Here is a 13,640-nt window from a genome sequence, read left to right on the forward strand (position 1 = left end):
CGCAGCGGTCGCCGCCCTCCGGGGCGGGGTGGGGCGGGGCGGGGCGGGGCGGGGCTGGGGCCGCACAGGCAGCGAGGATCCCTGGGAGGGCCAGGCCTGCGCGCTGCGAAGCCACGTGACTTTTTCTCCTCCAGGGACACTGACGCATGCGCATAGTGCCCTGGACCAGGCGGCCGTGGCGCGGGTGGCGGCTGCTGTGGTGGCTGTGGGGACGGAGGCGGTGAAGTGCCATCTTCGGCTAGGTCGTCACAGGCTTCGGCTCATGGCATCGAGTGGCATCCATCATAAGGTCTGCTGGGGCGGGCTCCTTGAAATTGGCTGGGGCAGAATGTGGTACTTGGTACTGAAACGGGCCTGCCGGGTTTCAGGCCGCGCTGTGGCCGCGGCCTCCCTCTCCCGCCCTGTTTGAGGCCTGGCTCGGATTCAGCGCCCAGCTGTCCATTCCTTTCTCCTTCCCACCTGTTGGGTGGCGCGGTGCAAGGTATTTTTTTCTTAGACCAAACGTTTCACTTGAGGGGTGCATTAGGTAGGGTGGAGAAGTGTGGGCCTCCTTCGCCTGGATTTAGGAAGATATTTGGGGGTAATTCTAAAGCCCTTGCTTCTCCCGGAGCTGGAACACAGCTGGGATGGCTGGAAGTGGAAGGAGCACATTTGCAGCCGCCAGAGGATTGGGAAGATAATATACGTTCTATTACTAAGGCATGTGAGCGCCTTGTAGGGCACGTTTTGCCTTCTGACTACATAAGCAACACTTTTGCGACCCTAAGTCACAGCACCCACAGCTTTTGGCAGGATACTTTAAAACAGAAAAAACAGACATCATTGATCCTGGTAGGATTTTTTAAGGGATTGTGCTTAAGAATGTTTAACTTTGGTAATCAGAGACCACCACTGGTGTTTTTCTCCAAAATCCCGTCTTTAAGTTAATTAATACTTGAAGTTAATAAATAATACTGCTCAGTGTATTAGTGATGATGCCATAGTACCATGTAAATTTATGCTGATTCAAATGTTATTTTTTTCGTTTGATACTCATATGGCCTTCTGTTTGAAGACTTCAGATTATTTAGCAACTGATTTAATCTGTTCAGAAATAAACTTTGCTACAGCTGGAAAGCGTGAGGCTTGAGAAAGCAAGTTTCGGACAGGGAAGTATGTAGCTCATGTTGGAACTGTTTTAGGCTCTATGGGAGCTTGAATGGAGTGAAAAGAACAAGCGTGTACTGTCAGGTTTTCCTCCTCCCTCTAGATTTATAACCTCATTCTAGAGTTGCAAAAGTTGGAACTTTCCACTGTTCACTCTCTAGTAGGGATAAAGTGATGGAAAGGAGTTCTGTTAAAGAGGACTAGTACTTAGATTGTGAACTTTGAAGTAGGGGTTGAGCATAGATGGCTCATAGGTGGTATGAGACACTATTTATGTAACGTCTCAGAATATTTTTCCTTGCTTATCTTATAATTGAATAAGAAAGAAAATGTTTAAAAGTCAAATGATAAAAATTGTATGTGCTGTTTTCTGTGGTATGTTTTAACAAATCTACATGGAAGATAGGACTTTTAAAAAAATTAAAAATAGCCAAAGGAGGAAGAAAGTAGTATAGTTCCAGCCAAATGGTACGTTTTCCAAAAAGCCGAAGATTGATGTAGACGTTTATGTAAATACATATACAAAATCTAGTTTCTGAAACACAGTGTTTAATATGTAGAGATCTTAAAAAGTCAGTGTGTGACTACTTAGCCCCTAAAAACAGCTGCCAAAACCAGTGGTTATGGTAGTCTCTTTTCTTACATCCCACATCTCCAGATTGCCTTGTGGATGAGATTTGTGTATTGCAAAGCTACTTGTTTTGCTCTACCCAAAACTCCTTTCAGTCTTTAGTGATGACTTCAGATTTTTATATATTGCTGTGTTTATGAAAAAGAATAGTCAATGGTATAATTTTTAAGTACCTGTACGGGAATAAGAGGCATACAGAGAAAAAAAAAAAGGTATTAGGTCAAAAGATGGCATTTCACTCTTGTTGCCCAAGCTGGAGTGCAATGGCGTGATCTGCTCACCGCAACCTCCGCCTCCCGGGTTCAAGTCATTCTCCTGCCTCAGCCTCCCTAGTAGCTGGGATTACAGATGCGCGCCACCACGCCTAATTTTTTGTATTTTTAGTAGAAACGGGGTTTCACCATGTTAGCTAGGCTGGTCTAGAACTCCTGACTTCAGGTGATCCGCCTGCCTCGGCCTCCCAAAGTGCTGAGATTACAGGCGTGAGCCACCGTGCCTGGCCCAAATGTCCCATTTTTAATTAAGTGTTAGTAATTGAAGTCATCCTCCAAAAGACCTTTTAAATTTTAAGATGGCATAATTGTCACTGAAATATTTAATGTACGTCATAACTATACTAAAAGTGAAAGGTATGCTAAATGTATTTTTTATATATTGCATATTCACTTTATGTTATGTTTCATTTTATACTTGTGTCCTTTGTGCCTATCATATGATTTTATAATAAAGTGTAATGTAGTGAAAAGGAATCGACTGGTTTGGTGAGTTGAAAAAGGGAGGACTTTTATTAGTCTGGGGGAACAGCTTTTGTCAAGGCTCAGAAAGGAAGAATCTAAGGGACTCTGGAAATGGCAATGAGGAGGAGTATTGTTAAGATTAGTACTTTTGGAAAGTTAAGTTGGGACTGCATATATCATTCAGAGATATTTGTTGTGCTGTTACACAGCAAGTATTATTTCAGGTTCTAGGGGGACAGCGGTGAACAAAACTGACAAGGCCTCATTCTCACTGAATTTAATTTTTTTTTCCTTTTACTCTTGTTGAGCTGTGATCAGGGAATTTAATATTCGAGTAATATTAGTTTGCAGTAGTGCAGCAGTGTTTCTCAGTTTTTTGTTTTTTACTGTAGCCCACAATAAGATGTACATGGACATCACTAACTCAATAAACAGTTCAGTTGTGTGTGCTTCAATAATATGCCCTTAATGTGTGCATGCACTCTGGTGTATCTATTTTTCTACATTTAAAAAATGAGAAGCTGGTCTGAAGCAATCTGCATTTGAAAACATTGATCCAGAGGGGAGAAAATAAATACTTAAATTATAACACTAGTAGTGTGAATGGAAAGAAGGGGATAGTTAATTTTTTAAGGTGTATTATTTTGCTCTGTCGCCCAGGTTGAAGTGCACTGACATGGTCAGCCCACTGCAACCCCCACCTCCTGGGTCTCAGGTGATCCTCCTGCCTCAGCTTCCCAAGTTGCTGGGACTGCAGGTGCGTGCCACCACACCCAGCTAGTTTTTAAATTTTTTTGTAGAGACGGTGTTTCCCTATGTTGCCCAGGCTGGTCTCGAACTCCTGGACTCAAGCAGTCCTCTCACCTCTACTTCCCAAAGTGCTGGGATTACAGGTTTGAGCCACTGCACGGGTGGCCCAGAGTATATTATTATTTTCGATGGACAGATCTTAATTGTATACATCATGGGATAGGGGATCATTCATTTTTATACCAAGATATGTTTGATTATTTTGTGAATGAAGCTTAGAGAGGTTAAGTAATTGGCTCAGAGTTCCCTAATGAGTAGCCAGAAGACTGTTTTTGTTTTGTTTTGTTTTGTTTTGAGATGGAGCCTCGCTCTGTCACCCAGGCTGGAGTGCAGTGGCGCTATCTCGGCTCACTGCAACCTCCGCCTCCTGGGTTCACGCCATTCTACCTCAGCCTCCTGAGAAGCTGGGACTACAGGCGCCCGCCACCATGCCCGGCTAATTTTTTTTTTTTGTATTTTTAGTAGACACGGGGTTTCACTGTGTTAGACAGGATGGTCTCTATCTCCTGACCTTGTGATCTGCCCGCCTCAGCCTCCCAAAGTGCTGGGATTACAGTCGTGAGCCACTGCACCTGGCCTCATAAATCTGTTCTTCTGGCATCTAAAGCCCAAGCACTTATCACTTCCCATTTGGTTATGAAAGTAACATACTCAGTTTTAGTATGGGTGACTGAAGACTAATGTTACTTGTTTATTGTTCAATGAATTGAGTGTATACTAGGCCTCCAGGTGTACTGTATCGCTGTGTATTGGTAGATCTGGTCCTTACTCTCAAGAAATGTGTAATCTGGTAGAGAAGATACACATTGAACAAGTATCACAAATGTGTTATGTGCTGTGGAGAAAAAGAATGCTGTCGGGGCATGATTGAGGGCAACCTAATTTATTTGGGGGGTATGATAACACTTTTCAGGAAGTGATGTTAAACTTTGCCCACTGTGATGATGGCATTTCTTAGCACAATTTTGGATTAATTATGAAAACAACTACTCTCTGAGCAATTGTTGAAAAAAAACTTAAAAAGCAAACTTGGCCCAGAAGATTAGGCTTTAGTTAGTTTGAAGGCACTGAGTAAGAGTGTGGTGTCAGGTAAAGGGATGAAGAAGCATTCAGGTAGAAGAAACTGCATGTACTAAGGTTCCTAAGCTGAGAGGAATGGAATTGGAAAAAACAGAATGCAAAACTCAACAGAAATAGAATGTCTGGGCTGTACAAGTTAGTAGAGAAGAGGCAAGAGTTTTGGTGTTAGGATGAGGTTGAATCTTGGCTCTGTTTCTTACTATTTATGTACATTTAGACAAGTTATTTAACCTTAATGAATTGGTTTTGTCATCCTTAAAAGGGAAAGTAGCATTTAACAAAATATTTGCTCAATAAATAGCATCTCTTATTATCATTAATAGCTAGTAATTGAAGTTATAGCAGTGCAGATGACATGCTTTCATTCATTCATTCTTCGGAAATAATGAGTGTCTTTTGTTAAGCCAGGCAGCTCGATATACAATAGTTGAATTACACACGTATATGTATTATTACATGAAAGTGTTATAAAACCATATACTTTTACTATGCAAAGCACTGTGCTAAAATTTTTTTCTATTCTATTTTCCATTTGAAGAAAGGTTCAAGAAACTGGTCTGAAGCAATCTACAGTTTGAAAATTACTGATACGGTGAAGAGATGATGATTACTTAGCCCCTTATTAGAGATATGATATGCAAATATTTTCTCCCATTCTGTAGGTTGCCTTTTCACTCCACTGATTGTGTCCTTTCATGCACAAAAGCTTTTAAATTTGATGTAGTCCTATTTGTCTGTTTTTGCTTTTGTTTGCCTGTGCTTTTGGCATTATCCAGGAGTTCACTGCCAAGTCCAGTATCATTAAGCTTTCCCCTACGTTTTCTTCTAGGAGTTTTATAGTTTTATGTTTTACATTTAGGTCTTTACTTCATTTTAAGTTAATTTTTACATGTAGTATAAGACCAGGGTCCAACTTCATTCTTTTGTGCATGGATATCCAGTTTTCCAAGCACCATTTGAAGAGAGGATCCCTTCCTCAATGAGCAGTCTTAGCACTTTGTTGAGGGCCATTTGAGAAGGGAGTTTATTTCTGGGTTCTTTATTTCATTTGTCTATTTGGCTGTTTTTATGTCAGTATCACACTTGATTTCTTTCTTTCTTGTTTTTGAGGCAGGGTCTGGCTCTGTCGCCCAGGCTGGAGTGCAGTGGCACGATCACGACTCACTGCAGCCTTGACTCCCCAGGCTCAAGCAATCCTCCCACTTTAGCCTCTGGCTAATTTTTGTATTTTTTTTGTAGAGAATGGTTTTTGCTATGTTGCCTGGGCTGGTCTGGAACTCATGGGTGATCGGCCTGCTTGGCCTCCCAAAGTGCTGAGATTACAGACAGGAGCCACTATGCCTGGCTGGTTTTCTTTCTTTTGACAGCTATTCTGTACCCTTTCCCATTTTATGTTGCTAGTTGAAAATTATTGGTTGTTGTTAAGAATAAACTGGTAATAATTGACATATAAATAATATGTTAGAGTAACTCATTAAAAAATAACTTTAGTGTATTCTTTTTGCTCTGTGATTTATGAAGTAATCATCAAAATGATCTCTATAAGCATAAGGCTGATGTTCTTAAATCTTTTTACAACACTGTGATTGCAGGGTGTGATTGACAGGGAGTAATTGACAGGCTCTGAAGACGCAGGGGTGTGGTAAATTTGCTGATTCCAGAAGAAACCCTTATGTCTCACCTAAGTATGAAATTAGAATAGGGTAGCTAGTTAATGACTCAGAATGTATCAGCCTACAGTCTTTTTTGTATTCTGTTTTTAAACTGAGCTTTGAAATACAAAACCACAAACTGGTGACTAATTTGCATTTGGAAAATTAATCTTCAAACGTATCTTTTTCTTTAAAGTAAGGGGGAAAAAGAACAAAATAAATTTATAAGTTACTTTGCCTTTTCCTAGGGCCTGAAGTGATTAAACTTGGAAAAGTTGATGACATTAATCATTCATTGAAGTAGAAGGGAACTTATTTTTTCTGGTAGTCTACTACTTTGGATTCTCTTTTATTATGCATTGGCTAGATTTGCTTTTTGTGTAATTTCTTCTCAAATTCTTGTGTCCATAATATGGCTCCATGCTACTTACTCTGCTTTTACCCTTCTACTTCTCAATACCAGCCTCTTCATTCTGGTCATTCTATGTCTCTCTTATCTTTTCAGTCATCATTTCTACCTTCTTGTCTGCTGTCAAGGAGAGTTGTTCAATGGGTTGTTCCACATTCTAGAATAGTTTACCATTCTTTTTCTATTATTCCATAATTTTTCAAAGTTAATTATATTTCATGAAGGTTTTCATCTATAGATTGCTATTGTTTTCAAATGATTTTTTCAATAATCTTTCACTTTGTTTCATTTGAGAGCTTATTTCCAAATGTGTGTGTGTGTGTGTGTGTGTGTGTGTGTTGTGTGTTAGCTCTTTCTCTACCTGGTTAATAGACGTTAGTGAGTAAGGACCTTATCTTACACTTATATGTCACTACGAGGAATGTAATATAGTGCTGGACATCCATCAGGCATTGAAAATTTTTTGTCCCCTTCCCCCATCCCCACATGTCCCATTTTTTCCTTTCAAATTTTTGTGTATTCCCTAGGTTTACCTGGTTGTAGTTAATTCTTTCAATAGCATTCAGACTCAGAAGGTCTTTTAACATTTAAAATTTATTCTTTCTTAGGAAAAAAATAGTTTCATACTATTTTGTTCTTTCTTTTTCTTTTTTCCTTGTTTTTAATAGAATCTTGCTCTGTCTGCCAGGCTGGAGTGCAGTGGTGTGAGCGTAGCTCACTGCAGCCTTGAACTATTGGATGTTCAAGTGATTCTCCCACCCCAGCCTCCTCAGTAGCTAGGACTATAGGCACACACCATTGCGCCCAGCTAATTTTTAAATTTTTTTGTAGTGATGGAATCTCACTTTGTTCCCCGGGCTGGTCTGGAACATCTGGCTTCAAGCGATCCACCCACCTTGGCTTCCCAAAGTGTTGGGATTATAGGTGTGAGCCACCTTGCCTGGCCATGCTACATTTTGAAATGATGGAAATGTTTTAGAATCTGGGTTTTGTATCTATGTGACAATTTTAAAGGGTCACACATAGACACATGCCCCCAAATGCAAAACTAATATGACAAACTCATAATAATATTTTACAATTTTGCAGAGATCTGACTTTCTTAGTTTACGAAGAGTGTATACAAACCAATAAGAAAAAAAATTAGTAATGAACAGAAAATATGGGCAAAAGATGTGAAAAGGCATTTATAAAAAAAGAAATAAAAATTTTACTTACTCATAGTTAAGAAAATGAAAATCAAAATGAGGTGGTACTTTGTTTAAAAAAAATTAGATGAGCAAATGATACCTATTGTTGACGGGGATATAAAGCAATGGACAGTCTCATGCACTGTTGATGGCTTAATCGGTTAGGAATTCATTTTGTCTCAAAGTAATAGAAAACTTGTATATTGATAGTAGTTTAAACAAATATGAATTTATTTCCTCACACAATAGGAAGGTGGCATTTTGTTAGAGCTTGATGATGTCAAGGTTGGTATTTCTTAATTTTCTTGGCCAATCCCTTATAGACTACTTCATGGACATGAATCGTTTCAGATATGGTCAAATCCAAGGTAAGAATAAATTGGTAGAAGGAAGAACCACACTAGTTGTGATTGTCCCTTTTTATCAAAAAAGCAGAAGCTTTCTCAGAGCTCTGCAGCTGATGTTCTTTTCAGTTTTGTGGTCACTTACATGAGATTAACTATATTGCTGCTTTGAATGAAATCAGTATTTTATTAGTAAGGAAATTACTAATAGTGAGAAGGGATATTGGGTAGGCAACTAACAGTGTCTGCCAGATGATTAGTGCAACTTTTCCAGAGAGAAATTATCAGCATCGGCCGTGCACGGTGGCTCACGCCTATAATCCCAGCGCTTTGGGAGGCTGAGGCAGGCGGATCATGAGGTCAGGAGATCAAGACCATTCTGGCCAACATGGTGAAACCTTGTCTCTCCTAAAAATACAAAAATTAGCTGGGCATGGTGGTGCGTGCCTGTAGTCCCAGCTACTCAGGAGGCTGGGGCAGGAGAATCGCTTGAACCCGGAAGGCGGGGGCTGCAGTGAGCCAAGATCGTGCCACTGCACTCCAGCCTGGGTGACAGATTGAGACTCTGTCTCCAAAAAAAAAAAAGTCGTCAGCATCTTTCCAAATTTAGTATTATTCTTCAGTCCAAAAGTTATACTCTCCAGAGTTTACCCACAAACAAGTTTCTGTTTTTCTGAATTATTTAGAGAACTTGGTAGAAGTATAACTTTCTTGGCCCTTCCCTAGACCTCAGAATCATTGTAGTCGGTAAGGAATCTATATTAGTTTTAAACAGCTTACTAGTTGACTTGTTTGGAGCCAGATTTGCAAATTTCTGCACAGATGGTAGTGAAACTCAGATTTTTAAAGTATGTTAGTCATAAAATTATAAAAAAAAAAAAAAAAAAAAATGTATCCAGTCAACCTATAGCTGGCTTTTTAAAAAAATAACAAAAAACTTCTCCCCCCATTCAGTTAAGTAATTGCAGATAAGCAAAAAGAATAAAGCACACATCTCTCTTTTTTTGTGGAGAACAATTGTTAACACCAGCTGTCAGTTTTATTGTATTTTATTTTATTTGGTGTAAATCCTTACAAATCTGTGAGTGCGTGTGTGTATGCATATATATGTATTTTAAAAATCTATAATGGATATTTTTCTGTATCAATACAGTTATACATATTTCCTTTTTAATTCTTATTATTCCATTATATGAGTATATGATTTTTTTTTTTTTTTTGAGACGGAATCTCACTGTATTGCCCAGGCTGGAGTGCAGTGGCACGATCTTGGCTCACTGCAACCGCCGCCTCCCGGTTTCAAGCGATTCTCCTGCCTCAGCCTCCCAAGTAGCTGGAATTACAGACACGTGCCACCAAACCCTGCTAATTTTTTGTATTTTTAGTAGAGATGGGGTTTCACCATGTTGGACAGGCTGGTCTCGAACTCCTGACCTCAGGTGGTCTGCTCTCCTCGGCCTCCCAAAGTGCTGGGATTACGGGCATGAGCCACCGTGCCTGGCTGAATATACTATTTATTAAAGCAGTCTTTTTCTTTTTTTTCATTTTTCTTTTTTTTTTTTTGAGACGGAGTTTCACTCTTGTTGCCCAGGCTGGAGTGCAATGGCATAATCTCGGCTCACCGTACCCTCCTCCTCCCAGGTTCAAGAGAGTCTCCTGCCTCAGCCTCCTGAGTAGCTGGGATTACAGGCATGCACCACCACGCTTGGCTAATTTGATATTTTTAGTAGAGACAGGGTTTCTCCTTGTTGGTGAGGCTAGTCTCGAACTCCCAACCTCAGGTGATCCGCCTGCCTCAGCCTCCCAAAGTGCTGGGATTACAGGCGTGAGCCACCACGCCCAGCCAAAGCAGTCTTTTTCTTAATACACCCTCCATTTTTGCTATACAACAGTGCTGGTAATGAATGCCTTTAAACAAATACATGTTTTTTCTGATTATTTCCATAGTATAAAATATGTACAGTTGCTATTTGGTACACTCATTATTTTGATTTATGTCTTTATTAGTAAAGATATAGGTCTTTTTTATGTTTATTGGTCATTTGCATTTCTTCCTTTGCATTATTGTCTTTAAAGTTTTAGTCATCTTTTAAATTAACTACTATTAATATATTAAGTAGTAGTATATTCTAAGTATATTTTAAGAGTAAATCAGTTTTATGGTCTGCTTAATTTTGAGAATAATTCCTCATTTTAGAAAAAATGAGACATGCCCTATAATTTAATGATTTGGTTTCCATTTAAGCTGTTAGTGGAAGAGATGAAGGTAATTATGAAAATATAATGTGGTACTACCTTAAAGGGGTAATTGCTTATTAACTTATAGCCTTAAAAATTAGATGACATAATTTTAAATATATTTTATAGTTATTATCCAGACTGTAAGCCTTTCTCAAATATGTTTTTTAGAGGTAGGGTCGTGCTCTGTTGCCCAGGCTGGAGTATTGTAGCAGGGTTAATGCTTACAGCAGCCTCGAACTTCTGGACTCAGGTGATCCTCCTGTCCCAGCGTCTCCTGAGTAGCTGGGACTACAGCTGTGTGCCACCATGCCTGGCCCCTTAAATGTGTTTTAAGTAACATTTATTCACTTTAAAAATTACTGTTTAATTTTTTAAAACCATAATTTATATCTTATATAATAAAGTTGAAACCTAGCTGTCAGGATTTATAATTCGTAAGTATATAGATAAATTTAAGCAATATGATTTTATCTTTTCTAAAACTTTATCCTGAGCCAAGTGATGAGCTTCCTTTTGAAATGTTTATACCCATGACCAGAATTTTTGTCAGTTTTACTTTTAGCCTCCAGAACAGTTATTAAAGATATGCCGTTTTCCAGTGATTGATACAGCAAGGTAACATTCAGGCACCAAATCAGATTCTTACCTAAATAAGAAACATTGAATTTTAAATAGTATTTCTTCATTAGGTAGCAGGCAGTGTACTTATTTGTTTTTTGAATGAGGTAACAAATCCATAGTTATTTGGTTTTCATTCAGATACCAACAACAAAATGGCCGTTTTGTGAAGAATTTATAATTTTATTTGTAATATAAAAACTAATGAACCTTCTGATTCTGACTTGTAGGGGATTAAGAATCACATTAATATTTCTTTAATAGCTAAATTAGGGCTTTTTAAAAGGTGTTGTTGAGGCCAAATAATTTTATTGGCATTTGGAAGATATTTCTCTTTTTTTGTGTTTCCACAGATCATTAACTGAAGACAATATGCAAAATTCTCACATGGACGAATACAGAAATTCTAGTAATGGCAGCACAGGCAACAGTTCAGAGGTAGTGGTAGAACATCCTACTGATTTCAGTACTGAGATTATGAACGTTACAGAAATGGAACAGTCACCTGATGACTCTCCCGATGTGAATGCATCTACAGAAGAAAGTGAAATGGCAAGTGCTGTGGACCTTCCAGTGACGCTGACAGAAACAGAAGCAAATTTCCCTCCAGAATATGAAAAATTTTGGAAAACTGTAGAAAATAATCCTCAGGATTTTACAGGCTGGGTATATTTGCTTCAATATGTAGAACAGGAGGTTAGTAACTATTAAAATGGTATCAGAAGGGACAAATTAATCAAGTCATTAATTTATAATGAAACAGTAGACCTTATTGTTTATGATTAAAATTGACTCATAATTTTCAAATGAAGTTGAATAACATTTGGTAGATACATTTTTAGCTTTGAAAATAGCTTACAGCTTTTGTATGTTGTAGAGAGTCAGTAGTGTCAAAGCTTAATGTTTTGTAATAATTGAGGTGTAAGTGTGTGTGTAAAATTGCTGAAATAAAAAGTTGGCAAAATTAGTTCCTTCTGTTTCAATTGCATTTAGAAGAAAAAGGGGGCTGCTGCCTGTGTAGGCTTTTTTTTTTTTTTTTTTTTTTTTTAAGTGAAAGCAAGTTTATTAAGAAAGTAAAGGAATAAAAGAAGGGCTGCTCCATCAGCAGAGCAGCCTGCATGTGGAGTTTTTAAGCCTGCCATTTATTATTTTTTTTTAGATAATAACGTTTGAAAGGAATAATAAATATTTTTTTGACAGAAATTTCCACAATATTTAAATACTGTTTTATTTTTATCAGAATCACTTGATGGCTGCCAGGAAGGCATTTGACAGATTTTTCATACACTATCCGTATTGCTATGGTTACTGGAAAAAGTATGCAGACCTTGAAAAGCGGCACGACAACATTAAACCATCAGATGAGGTGCGTACATCACTGAATAAACTTATCTCCAATAGGTACTGTAAGCCAATTAATAACAAAACAAAGAATTTTTTTTTTTTTTTTTTTTTGGCTGGCAGTACCTACCATTTATGGTCAAACAATTTTTATAGGGTATTTATTTGCATTTGTCACTCTTGTGGCATTTGTAGCTAATATTTTCTCTCTTTGTTGGCAGGTGCGTTAAACCTCTACAGTTTGTCAAGCTTTGCAGTGCAAGCCTCTGTATTACACTGCAGCTTAACAAGTAGGGCAGGGCTTTTCTCTCACTTACATTTATTTCTCATTTTCCAAACAATATAGTTGGTTTGCTAGTCACATTTGCTACGTCTTATTGCATTTTTGGTCAGACGCTGTCATTGATGCTCTAATGGGTCTGTGCCCTATGGTCTGTAACCCAAAGCCTGCCCACACAACCCGGTCAGAATGCAGGGACTGCTGCGCTTTGAAGATCAAGACTCTGCACGTGGGGATCAGAACATTGCCATGTTCTATCCAACCTCCACCCAAATGGTAATGGTAGATTATTTAAACAAAATTCCAGTAATTAGTATTTCTAAGGTTCACCGGATAACACAGTGTTGCCTCTCTGTTAAGAAATAATTAAATATTTGAAGTACAGTTTGCTGTTTTCTTCTTAGGTTTATCGGCGGGGGCTTCAGGCAATACCTCTTAGTGTTGACCTTTGGATACATTATATAAACTTCTTAAAAGAAACATTGGACCCTGGTGATCCTGAGACAAACAATACGATAAGAGGGTATGTGGAACATTGATACTGAAATGTTTTTTATGATATAAATAATTATTCTGATGTTCATAATAGAGCTCATGAAAGCTAAGCTGGAAGTTTAACTTCTATTCCATTAAAAAAATGATACAGGTAATAAACTTATGCTTTATGATTTGAAAATGCAGATAATAAAGCCCTCCTACAGTCCATGCTCCTTATGTCCCCAATTCCACTCCTGAAGGTTAATAGCTTGGTGTGTGTTCTTTCAGATGTATGTATAAGTACGTATTTGTGCGTATGTTTTCATACTGCTCTTTGACTTTTTTTTTTTTTAACAATGTTTGGGAATCTCTTCTTGCCATATTTTTTAACGATTACAAAAAGTATTTTATAATACTTTATAAAAAGTATCTTATAAGCCAGAGTACTCTACTTCATTTCACCAAATCCTTATTTATAGGAAATAATCAGTGCTACAGTGAACATCTCTGTACAAGTCAATATTTTTTGTAGAATGCACTAGAAATGGAACTTCTGTCAAAGGGAACACACAGCTCAGTTTTATCAAATGTTCCTTCAAAAATGGTATCGATTTTAAACTCCCACAGTGTATGAAAATAATCATTTTCCCACAGCTGTGCCACATTTTTTGTTTGTTTTACCTC

General features: G+C 38.2%; 1 protein-coding gene and 1 non-coding gene across 7 annotated transcripts in view; both read left to right on the plus strand.

The window, feature by feature from the left end:
- The first annotated feature begins 86 nt into the window (after positions 1-86).
- The window catches only part of PRPF39 (pre-mRNA processing factor 39), a 31,440-nt gene continuing 17,886 nt past the window's right edge, over positions 87-13,640 (plus strand). The window contains exons 1-4 of one of the 6 annotated variants that reach the window (XM_054449162.2): positions 87-289; positions 11,212-11,554; positions 12,099-12,224; positions 12,884-13,002. In XM_054449162.2, coding sequence (XP_054305137.1) covers positions 11,231-11,554; positions 12,099-12,224; positions 12,884-13,002 — 569 coding nt within the window. In that variant the 5' untranslated portion in view covers positions 87-289; positions 11,212-11,230. Of the gene's footprint in view, positions 290-11,211; positions 11,555-12,096; positions 12,756-12,883; positions 13,003-13,640 lie in introns of those variants that run through there. The other 5 variants (XM_054449165.2, XM_054449167.2, XM_054449163.2 and 2 more) reach the window with 5 other exon arrangements.
- On the plus strand, positions 4,261-4,326 carry LOC129013377 (small nucleolar RNA SNORD58). The gene has a single exon (XR_008493863.1). It is a non-coding gene; the product is annotated as a small nucleolar RNA SNORD58 (small nucleolar RNA).

This window comes from Pongo pygmaeus, chromosome 15 (genome assembly GCF_028885625.2).
Source record: "Pongo pygmaeus isolate AG05252 chromosome 15, NHGRI_mPonPyg2-v2.0_pri, whole genome shotgun sequence".
Classification (NCBI taxonomy): domain Eukaryota; kingdom Metazoa; phylum Chordata; class Mammalia; order Primates; family Hominidae; genus Pongo; species Pongo pygmaeus.